The 11,887-nt window shown below is 44.3% G+C and overlaps 1 protein-coding gene across 1 annotated transcript; it reads right to left on the reverse strand.

Moving 5' to 3' along the window:
* Nucleotides 1-3,670: 3,670 nt before the first annotated feature.
* On the reverse strand, nt 3,671-11,545 carry gpsm1a (G protein signaling modulator 1a). Its single transcript, XM_061730135.1, has 4 exons — nt 11,436-11,545; nt 7,775-8,107; nt 5,229-5,423; nt 3,671-4,675 (listed from the first exon to the last, which is right to left on the reverse strand). The coding sequence occupies exons 2-4, from the start codon at nt 8,072-8,074 to the stop codon at nt 4,460-4,462; spliced, it is 711 nt and encodes a 236-aa protein (XP_061586119.1). The 5' UTR covers nt 8,075-8,107; nt 11,436-11,545; the 3' UTR covers nt 3,671-4,459.
* Between the last annotated feature and the right edge of the window lie 342 nt (nt 11,546-11,887).

Below are 11,887 nucleotides of genomic sequence, written 5' to 3' on the forward strand. Positions count from 1 at the left end.
AGATCACATGACCTCTCATTGGCTGCACAAACTTAAGGGAAGGTAGCCGCGTCTTTCAGCTCCACCTGGGGTCATTAAATTAAATCTCCAACAAAAATCCAACATCCTCAATGTTCTGTCAAACTGTTTTTTCCATAGCGTTAATTAGTGTAATAACAGTCCCACCATCAACACACCCAAAGAACATTAGTTCCGCTTACAAAATAATTTTGTCGTCACACAAATGTGCTTGTTATATTCATGGCAATAATGTAAACAAATAAAGGCATCTCTTAATAAAAAAAAAAAAAAATTTAAATCCAAATAACTTCTCAGTTATATTAATTAACAAGACTCTGGTAACTACAGAGATGAACTTCATGAAATGTGAAAATATTGACTCTAGAGTGTTTAAGGGCCGGACGTTGGCTGGTCTTGGATCATGACTGGATCAGAGACAGCTCTGTTGCTTTTATCTGTGCTTTCTGGAAATGTGCTTCTGATTTCAGCTGGAGGGAGAAGCTCAGCAGAATTAGTTCTGCTGCGCTTTACATTGCTGCTCTCTGCTTGTATTCCATCACTTTAGAGTTTGATCTAAACTGCGTACTGAGATATTGACTGGTGAGAGTGCAGCGCAAGCCAGTCCATACGCTGTCACATACTGGACTCTGGCTCTGAATTATACCAACACCAGCTACACGAGTCAATGCTGAGACCACGTTTACACGTAGCCGGGTATTTACAAAAATGGATATTTCTCCCTCTACGTTTTGAAAAATACCATCATTTACACCAACCTGCATAAATACGCTATTACGGTGCTATGAGTTGCCAAACATACAGGGGGCAGTGTAACGAGAAGCATAAAGTCATGCTAGCCAAACAGAATCCTGGAAAAAAACATCAACAAATGACACGAGTAACTTCCAGTTACTTCCAAGATGAACGAGAGTCTTTCATTTGGAGTGACAGAGAAGTGGAGTTACTTTTAAGTGTGACGTTAGAATATAAAACAGGTTAAATACAAGAAAATATTGACGTTTACCAAACAAATTGTAAACACAGGTCGCACACATGACGCTGGTGACGTTTCTGTCGCATAATGTGACGTTCTGAAGCCTAAATCTCTGTTTACAAACAAACGTGAGGTCAGAGTTTTTGCAAATCTCTACTTTGGCCGGAATTTTCAGGAATGATCGTTTTTGGTGACTTTGAGCTTCGTTTTCGTGTAAACGAACGGCCAAAACGCGTGACAACACCACCGTTTTTGCTACGTGTAAACAGGGTTTAAGTTACACCAGTCAACACCAGCGACACGAGTCAATGCTGAGTTACACAAGTCAACACCAGGTTACACGAGTCAACACCAGGTTACACGAGTCAACACCAGGTTACACGAGTCAACACCAGGTTACACGAGTCAACACCAGGTTACACGAGTCAACACCAGGTTACACGAGTCAACACCAGGTTACACGAGTCAACACCAGGTTACACGAGTCAACACAAGGTTACACAAGTCAATGCTGAGTTACACAAGTCAATGCTGAGTTACACGAGTCAACACCAGTTACACAAGTGAACACCAGGGTATACAAGTCAACACCAGGTTACAAAAGATAACAGAGTTACACGATTCAGCCCCATGTAACACAAGGCAACATTGACAGCAATGACATTATTTTCTCACACAACCAGAGGGCCAAAACATGAGTTGTTATGTTTCAGAAACTCTATGGTTTGGATTTCTGGATTTTATCCGTCTGCGGGCTTTTTTGTGTTTTAAAATACAACATGAAAGTAAAGACAAGGTCATTGTGACTAATCAACTCTTTGAATTTTTTAACTGTTTAATAGGGAGTTCAGTAAAACTTCCTCCAGTCTGAGGCCCAGGTCCTGGGAGTTGGGTTTGTTAGAGGAATGTTTCATTCAGTATTAAGAGTTCTATAGTTGTTACATCTAAAAACACAAAGATACTATCACACAACCTCTTATTTGTTCACTACAGAATATTACACAGGACACTGAAAGGTTCTCCAAATTGTTAGTTGATATTCTGCTGATGTGAGGTGTTGACATCAGACAAGAAGAGCTGTGAAGTTTCCACAGTGACCATCACATGAGAGGAGCCACAGATCTGACTCCTGGTGTTGGGATCCAGATCCTCTAGAACACTTAATCTGTGGTACACATGTGAAGAAGGTTCCAGTTTGATCCAGACCTAGACCATGACTACTTTTACATGCAGCCAATATTCGGGTTATTGCTAATATTCCGGTTACTGAAACATTCGGAATATTCCGTTTACATGCGTGAGGGTTATCCCTGTATACATGGTAATTAATCATTCGGGATATCTCGATCAAACCAGCGACGCGCAGAGAACGTGATGACGCAATTAGCATCATTTCCGCTTCTTCTTCCTGTATCCAAATTCAAAACAAATGCTGCTTCCCGCAACTTTTCGCTCACCTTCTTGTAAATTTCGCTATCCTGGTACTTTCTACCGTCTACAAATGCAGAAATGTTCATATCCTTCATTACATTTATGAAGTGATTAGTCTCCTCCTGGTCTTGTTTCTCCGTGTTTATAAGAACTTCCTGGACTCAAAAGACCAGGATTCCTTGTGAACAGAGCATGCACAGAAAACAAATTCATGTTCCGTTTGATGGGGATATTACGTTTGGCGTTTACATGACCCAATATTCAGGTTTTAAAGGGAGTAACGCAGGGGTCATATTCAGCTTTTTAAAAACTGGAATATGAGCAAATTCGGGTTATTCAAAGTGGTTATTGGTGTTTACATGGCCGTGCAAATTCAGGTTATTGGCAATATTCGGGTTTTAAAAGGGTTATTGAGTGCATGTAAACGCAGTCCATGATCCAACTTCCGTCCCTGGTCCAGGTCTAACCCCACATCCTGACGCTGATACTAACCCAGGTCCAGACACATTCCCGAGTACCGTCCATGATTCTGATCCAGATCCATGTCCCATCGTGCTACTGACCCTGCTCCAGGCCCATTACCAGAATGTGGTCTCAACCCTAAAGGCTGAATTATGGTTCTGCGTTAAACCTACGCCGTAGCGTACGCGGCTATGCGGGACTCTCTCCGTAGCCTACGCCGTAGCCTGACGTGCACCTCCCAAAAATGTAACTACACGTTGAGGCGACGCAGACCCAACCGCAGACTGAGAGGGCTGTGATTGGTTCGCTTGGTAGCAACGCATTTCCGGTTCCAGACTGCGCCATCCCCGCCATTTTTAAACATCTTGTTGTTGTACACGGACAGAACATTATCAACATGGACCAAGTCAAGGAGCGACTCATTGAGGAAGTCCGTAAAAAAAACCCCAAGAATCAACTAGAGATGACGATAAACCATTCAGGAAAAGAATGCAACCCTCTAGCGCTCTGGGGGGGTGTTGCACCATGGAGAAATGGAGTGACGGAGAAGTCCAAAGGGTTCACGACGGCGTCACTGCAATGGCGTAGGCTCTGCGTTGGTTTAACACAGAACCATAAATCAGGCTTTACCCTGAATGAATGAACCCCTGTAAGCCACTTGGTATGTTAAATTCTTTTTACACACCCTACTCATAACCTCTGCTCTCTGCGCTGTACAGTCTCTAGCCAAAAACCACTTAATTTATCACTCCTTGCAATTTATAGTATGTTTTTTGTTTTTTGTCTTTGCTTTTTGTCTAATTACCTCTGTTACTTGTCCAATATATCCATTCTTTTTCAATGTTTGAATCCAAATTATTAGTTTTGTTTTGTATAAAACCTCCTGAGTCGAGGTTCATAAAAGGGTAGGCATAATAAGCCTTGGCTTCAGCCTATACCTTTTCGGTGCCACTTAAAATATTGGACCTTTTTTATGTTGTATTATGTTGTATCCTAATGGACCAAAATAAAAAATCTAAATCAATCAGAGAGTCCAAAGATCAGAGACTAGACCGATTGCAGTTCCTGGACCTGCTCATTCTGGACCTTCTTCCCTGGTCAGAGTGGAAGATTCTCAGCACAATTTGAACTTCCTTGGCAGATCTTTGTGGTGATCAGATAAATGACGACATCAGCAGAAAATGTGTAAACATCACATAAACAAATGTCCCTATAAACAACAACATATGGTATAAATCAATGGAGTGACAAGAGGCAACAGAGAAACTGGAGTATCAGAAATATGTTCTGCCAGCAGGTAAAGACGCTGACACTGTCATTTCCCATCTGTGATTTGAAAACAGAGAAGAAGACTGTGAAGGTGTGTTGTCCTGCAGGGGGCTTTTCAGAACCAGGACCCATCAGAGGTCCTGTAGAGTCATATCATATACCCTTTCACAGTCCTGAGATTGGCTAGTCCACAGGTGAATCCACCTGTACCTGCACCCTGTCGGTGACCACTTCAGCTTCAGTAGTTTGAACTCTGGTTCTCTTCTGAAGTCAGTATCCGGAACCAGATTCAAACCAGACTCTTTATGAGTGATGAGGATGATGGTGGGAAGACTCGGCTAGGCTCTGGTCCTGCTCATCCTTGGTGCAGCTCAGCAACATCAGGGCTCTCTGCTCGTCCATCCTCCTGGATTGAACTCTATGGACCAGCCTGAAGAAGTCCTCCTGACCCTCAGGAACAGGAACCACCACATCGTCCAGATCTGGGAGGGAACACCTCTGCTCCTCCATCCGATCAGACTGCAGACACACAGATGGACGCTGAAACAGGACAAAGTCCTGAAGGTTCATGGCTCACCTGTGTGTTCACTTATGAACTGTCCCCTGGTCCTCCACCACCAGTTGAAGAACTTAAACACCCTTAGATACATTCTTCTTCAAGATGATTGACTATGTTAGGAACTGGTCTTACTGCTCTGGTATGTATCGGGAACCGGTCTTACTGTGAACCAGAGAAAACAATCTTTGTAAATGACCATGACGAAGAGTGATCAATTTTGCATTTGACCCAGAATGGTTCCCATAACTGCTTCTCCGTTCTTACTGCTTTAATACGGATCAGTAACTGGTCTTATTGCTGTGATACGGATCAGGAACCAGTCTTACTGCTGTAATACAGATCAGGAACCAGTCTTACTGCCTTGATATGGATTAGGAACCGGTCTTACTGCTTTGGTGAATAGCTAGTACTAGTTCGGTCTAAGCTCATCTTAACTTAAAGTGATTGACAGATCTGGACTGTTTTCTTTCTGAACTTTAACAGATTATCCTTGGCTGTTCTCTAAAGGTGTACCTGGTACTGGATGAGCTTGTAGTAGAAGTCCAGACTTGGCGGAGGGTGCTGATTTGGACTGCAGGTCCCACATATGGTAACTGGTTCTGGGTGGGGTAGCAAGCTGGTGCTGGCCCTCTGGTCCTCCAGTCTCTGACACTGTGACTCCATGATCAGGTCCAGCAGAGCCTCTGAGTCCTGCTTGCTGGTCCTGAGCTACAACAACAACAGTTGGGTCACTGAAGAGTTGCACAGCAGTAACATGTCAACAGGAGTTTCTGTCAGAAAATGCTGCTTGATCGATACTGATCTGATTGAATCTCAGTGCTAATAATGCAGTTACATCAATGTGTGATGAAACAAACCAAGTCTGTGCCCATTAAAGCAGAAAAGAAGAATCTCAGTAGGAATTAAATCTTATCACAGTACAAAATCAGAACTGGTGCAAGTTACAGACCATAACACCAAACAACATAGTTTGGATTGGGAACTGGTCTTTCAGGTCTGGTATGGACCAGGAATTGGTTTTGTTGCAGTAGCTCATTAAATGGTTTTAACGCTGTGGTATGAACCATGGTCTTACCAGTCAGGTATGGACCAGTAACTGTTCTTACTACTGGAGTAGGGCTTTAGAACTCAACTCAACTCAACTTCCTTTTATTGCCACACGGCTAGGCCGGTGGAATTAGTTTCACGGTGCAGGTGGTAGCTGCAACAATACACCACAGCAGTACAAAAGACAGAGTAATAACAATTGCAGACAAAACTGGACAGGGCACACAACAACACATATCAGACAAGACCCCCGAAATAGGACAAGGAATTAAGTGTTAAGTAGTCGTACGGCCGAGAGAAAGAAAGAGTCGTTGTATGGATCAGGAACTGGTCTTACTGTTGTGTTTTAGATATCATGGTCTTGGTCCATAGTTGTCTTTATCGTAACTGGTCTTGGTCCATTCTAATCTTGGTCCATACTGGTCTTGGCCCATACCGGTCTCACAGCTGTAGTTTGGATCAGGAACTGGTCTTACTTCTGCAGTATGGATCTGGAACCAGTGTAACTATTGTGTTATTGACCAAAAACTAGTCATACTGCTGTGGTATGGATCTTAAATTTGTTTTACTTCTCTGGAATGGATCAGGAACTGATCTAATTGAAGTGTTAATGGATCCTCGTATTGGTCCATAGAAGATTTCACCCATAGTGGTCTTTGTCCATACTTAGTTCATGGTGGTCTTAGTCCATATTTGGTTAATATAGGTCTTGGTTCTTAAGCCTGAATTATAGTTCTGCGTTAAATCGACGCAGAGCCTACGCCGTAGGGTACGCGGTGACGCGCACCCTACGGCGAGGGCTACGCCTGACGTGCACTTCCCAAAAATTGTAACTACGCGTCCCGTAGGCCTAATTCCGAGGCCTAGTTCTCAAGCCTAACTCTGAGGCCAGCCTTGATTTCTTACGGCTGACCGAATGTTCGAAACAAAGGAACCTCCATAATGACTCTAAGCCCCAGCAGGCTTTGCATTTACGGTCCTTCGGTGATAAGGAATAGCCCCCTCATTGGGCATGGACCCCAAATTGCAGGAGGGGCCGCAGTCGATTTATGGCAGCATGGGCCCAGCTATAAAGAGCAGGCTCCCCACTTTCTTGCTCTCTTTCTCCCAAACTCTTTTTTCCTCCTCTCTTGCTCCTATGATCTCTACCTCTAACCTGTCCACGGTCCCGTAGAGTTCTCTGTGAGCTATGAAAAAGGCCACAGCTCCTATTTTAGCATGAAGAGCTACTAGCTATGGGTCAGCCTTCTCCATTATCTTGCCTGAAGAAGCGTCTGGTTGCCTCAAAATGGCCAGTCTGCAGCGCTGCAACGAGTGACCCGCAAACGTTCTGAGCCCCAGATGAGCCGAACGAGGGACCCTTGCATGCCCTGACGTGAACACCTTTGGACCAACCTGGAGCTGAAGGAGGCCCAGCTGCAGTTCCTATAATGCATCCACACTGAGATGAGGAGAGCAGGAGAGCGAGAGAGAGAGCCGCTATGTATCAGGATCCCGTGCTGAGCGGAACCACCCAGCTGTTCACCAAGGAACTCTGATCGGCCAGACCAAACCACCTTTTTCTTCAACTACAAATATCCACGTAAGAGGCTGTTTTGAGTGCGTGTTAGTTCCCCCATGACTTCAGCACCACACCCTGGGTGGGGTTGGTGAAAGGGCCTTTCTGTGTGGAGTTTGCATGTTCTCCCCGTGTTCCCTTGGGTAGCAATGTGAGCTAACCTCACAAAAACATGCAAAGTCCTGGGCTCTACTGCCCCCTCTGGCCAACCGGGGCGCCAGATGGGGTGAGGAGGATCCGACCAGAATAACGTGATCCTTCCACGCGCTACGTCCGGCCAGAGAAGCCCCACCCCACTCCTCAGGTTAAGGAGGAGACCTGAGCTCAGTAGAGGATGGCAATGCCCAGGACTGACTTAGGTAGGAGCACTGGGTGATAAAATGGGGAAAAAATTGGGATAAAAATATATTAAAAAAAAAAAAGATTCAGTTTAACAATTTAATAGAAAGTTTACCTTCCTTTTGGAGGTGGGAGTCCTGTTTCTGAAGGCAGAACCAAGGCTGTGGCCTCTGGGTCTTCCTTCACCAGACCTACCCTCGGATCCAAATCCTGGTCCAGGACTTCTGAAGCCTGACATGAAGGTCCTGAGGGGGGAGCTGCTGCTAGAGGCCTGGCTCACGTCGCTGGGACTATGGTGTCTTGGTCCTTCTTGCAGGCCGCCGTTCTGGTGAAGAGTTGGAGACGATCTGGGCAACATGCTGCTAATGTGAGCAGCTGAAGATGAGGAGGAACCTGGAAGGTCTTTGTCAGCCATGACATGGAGGATGGTGTCAGTCGGTGGAGGAGACTTAGACAAAAGGAGGACAGCAGGAAGTATATTTTATTTCTCACAGAGCATAGAAAACAACGTCATTTTAAACAGCAAGTTCTGAAGTAGAAAACTTTTAGTACACCGGATATGCAGAAAGGTGCGTCGGAGGAGGAAAGCTACAGCCAATTTTGAAAAGAAAACTCCCGCACACCTTCTTCTCACCGTACTCGTGTTTATTGGGCCAATGTTTCGGTCATAGACCTTTTTCAAGGCATCAAAAAAAAAAAAAAGATGATAAAGCAAGTTAAAATCGTAACCGCCCCCTTATTAAGCCCTGGTACAACTAGGCACAACTATTTACAGCTGCAAAAACATCATACTGTATTCACATGCAGCGCACCAAACAAAATCGTTTTTATTTTAGGGATACAATTTCCTGCTCAGCCAAACACAGTTCCAACGACAAGCAGCCTTTACTGTCACCATAGTGACCAGCTACTACATGCTACCAACTCTGGCCCGTTGGGGCTAAACGCCCTCCCGATTATAATGACATATTGATGACCACTCAGACATTATAAAAGTCAAGGATCTAGCAATCCAAGAACAACATGGACATAACTTTCTACAATCCAACTCTGAATTCAGTCTGATCTTTGGTGTTTCACCGTAGGAAATCAGATTCCAGTGGAAAACTCCAGTCTTTTCTAGCTTTGACAATATATCTGTGTCTCTCCTTTCTCTGTTCTTCATCCTCCCTTTCCTATCTCTCTTTTCCTGCCCTACCCAGCTGGTCTTCAGCAGGAGGGTCTTATGATCCAGGTCCTGATCCAGGTTTCTTCCCTCCTAAAGGGGAGTTTTTTTAGTTACACTTCTTATATGTAATATGGTGCTGGGAGTTGATATATGCACATAGACTCATCTCTTCATCTGAATTAGTAGAACTGCAGCCAGGACTAGTAGGACTGAAACCAGGACTATGAGATTTCAAACCACGATTAGTAGAACTGATATCAGAATTAGTAGAGCTGACAGCAACACTAGTAGAACCGAAACCAGGACTAGTTGAGCTGAAATCATGACTATTACATTTCAAAAGAGGACTAGCCAAGCTGAATAAAGGACTAGTGAAGTAAGACTGAAGCCAGAGGTAGGAGAACTGAAACCAGGACTACTATAACTGAAACAAGGACTAGTAGGAATGCCACAAGGTCTACTAGCGATGAAAATAGGACTAGAAGATCTGAATTGATGAGTAGTGGATTTCAAAGCAGGACTAAAAGAACTAAAAGCAGGATCTCAAATCAATCAATCTCAAACCAGAACTAATGGAAGTGAAACCAGGATTAGTAGATCTGAAACCAGAAGTACCACAGCTGAAACCAGGACTCTTGAGATGAAATTAGGACTAGAATTGAAACCAGTACTAGTGGGATCTAAACCAGGACTACTAGAGCTGATACCAGGACAAGCATTTCCAAAAATAGGACTAGTACAGATGAAACCAGGACTGGTTTAGCAGGAACCAGGACTAGTAAGACTGAAACAAAAACTAGTAAAACAAAAACCAACAAAGCTCCTTAATGTCCATGTTTTCAGTAGTTTCCTCTGGTTTAGTTCTGCTGGGTGACGTTAGTCCTCAATCCCAGTCGCTGCAGCGGGGAATCAGATCCAGAATCAGCTGCAGAGTTAGAGGCTGATGCCGTTAACGCAGAGCTCTAGGTTCACGTCTGTTAAAAACAAAGTTACATAGAGAAACGCGGGGATCTGCTCTGGGGCTGGAGAAGAAGAAGAACCATCTTTGGATACTCTTTCCTACATAGATGTGGAAAAGAAAACCCATTGTGTCGTTGAAAAAGAAAAAGATGGGGAGAAATGTGGAAAAATAAATATGTTATAAAAACAAATTAGAGTCTTCTGTATCTGGAATGAATGTATTCTTGAGTCTATAAGGTAACAATAATATAATAAGATAAACTTGTTTGAACTGTAAAATAGGTTTGGCTAAATACAATCTTTGACTAAAACTAGACTAAAATGGTCTTGGACAATTCTGCCTAAAATAAGACTAAAATGCTCAGACTTTTAGGCCCTGTCCCAATACTACCAGTACCCCTCGTTTTCAGCACTAACCCTAAATTTTGCGCGTTCCCGTGAGGGTAGTGGTGTCCCAATTCCTCTTTTCACCTAGGGGGAGTGAAGAAAACAAGTGTAGTGGCTATGAATCTGTCCCTACGGATCGAGGGATTTCCGATGCTCACTAGTTGATCTAGGGACAGAAAAATTTCCCAGAATGCTTTTCGTCGTCATTTGCGGACTGAATCCAAAAAAAAAAACATGGCGGACATTTCTTATTTTTTAGTGAATAAAATCAATATTTTGAATTTGTTTCTGCATAAAAATGCGTTTTGATTACATTTCTATCGAGAAATATATATTTTACTTTCATAATATTCACTCAGTGAATGTACATAATCACTTGTTTGCCCGTTTACCAAAGATCACGCCAGAATAAAGGCTGATTTATGGTTCCACGTTACACCAACGCAGAGCCTACGGCGTAGGTTACGCAACCTACGCCGTAGGCTCTGCGTCGATGTTACTGTCGATGTTACGCGGCGATGCGCGCCGTACGCCGTACCGTACGCCGTACCCTACGCCGTACCCTACGCCGTACCCTACGCCGTAGGCTCTGCGTCGATTTAACGCGGACCCATAAATCAGCTCCAGAGCCAACAGGCAGAAATCTCGAAATTTTCGGAGCAAATTTCCTAACAGGCGTAGCTACAACTGTTAGATTTCATCTATTAAACCAACATTTATCTTCCTAAATTATTTATTTCAGCCAGCGGTAATTCTCCACAGAGCTGCAGGTTTCTCCCCCGGGACGACGGCGCAGGGCGATCACGTCTGTACTCCGGCTGCTGCCACTACTTTTACGCCTGAAAAAATGGTCTAGATGAAAACCTGTAGGTCTGCATCCAGAGTGTAGTGGTCAGTAGACAAACTGCAGTTTTGGATCCAGATCCTAGTGGTAAGTAGAGGAAATGCTGCTCCGGATCCAGACCCCTAGTAGAGGAAGTGCAGGTCTGGATCAAAACCCTAGTGGTCAGAAGGAAAACTGCAGGTCTGGATCAAGGCCCTAGTGGTTAGAGTTAAGTTTATCTCAACTGGACTTTGAACTTTGGATCCAGGAATGAGTTGTGTTTTCTTCCTGTAGTGAGACAAATGTTCTGAACTTGTCCATCAATCTGAACTTTTACCAAACATGTTAGAAACGTCCCTGCTGGAACACATTTCTCTCTGCAGTTTCCAACAAAACTGAACAACAACAAACTCTCAGAGACACGGACACGTACCACACCTGAAGTCCATCAGCAGGAGTTTCTTTATGTGAACATCCAAGCCAGCGTTTCCTGCTCCTCTTTTCCTGCTGTTTTCTCCTCGTTTCTTCTGGCGTCTCAATCCTGAAACAAGTGAGACTCCTCTAACGGCCTGCCCCCCCTAGACACACACACACACACACAAACACACACACAAAACAATGAAAGACAGAAAGGCCCCCGTCCCCCAAGCTTGGCCTTACATCATCGTTTCTACGGCAACCAAAGAGAGGCCTCCAAATCCTGCCCCGCTTCATTCCACCTAAACACACTCGCTCACATAACCATCCTTCTAAGGACATGTCCCTGACCTCAACCCAAACCCAGCCCGAAGCCGGACCCGATCTCAGGTCAAACCAGGGACCAGACCAGGACCTCAGAAAGGACGTCCAGGCTCAGGAAGAGCAGACTCTGGTCCACCTGACGTAGCACG

Source organism: Cololabis saira, chromosome 9, assembly GCF_033807715.1.
Source record: "Cololabis saira isolate AMF1-May2022 chromosome 9, fColSai1.1, whole genome shotgun sequence".
In the NCBI taxonomy this organism is placed as follows: domain Eukaryota; kingdom Metazoa; phylum Chordata; class Actinopteri; order Beloniformes; family Belonidae; genus Cololabis; species Cololabis saira.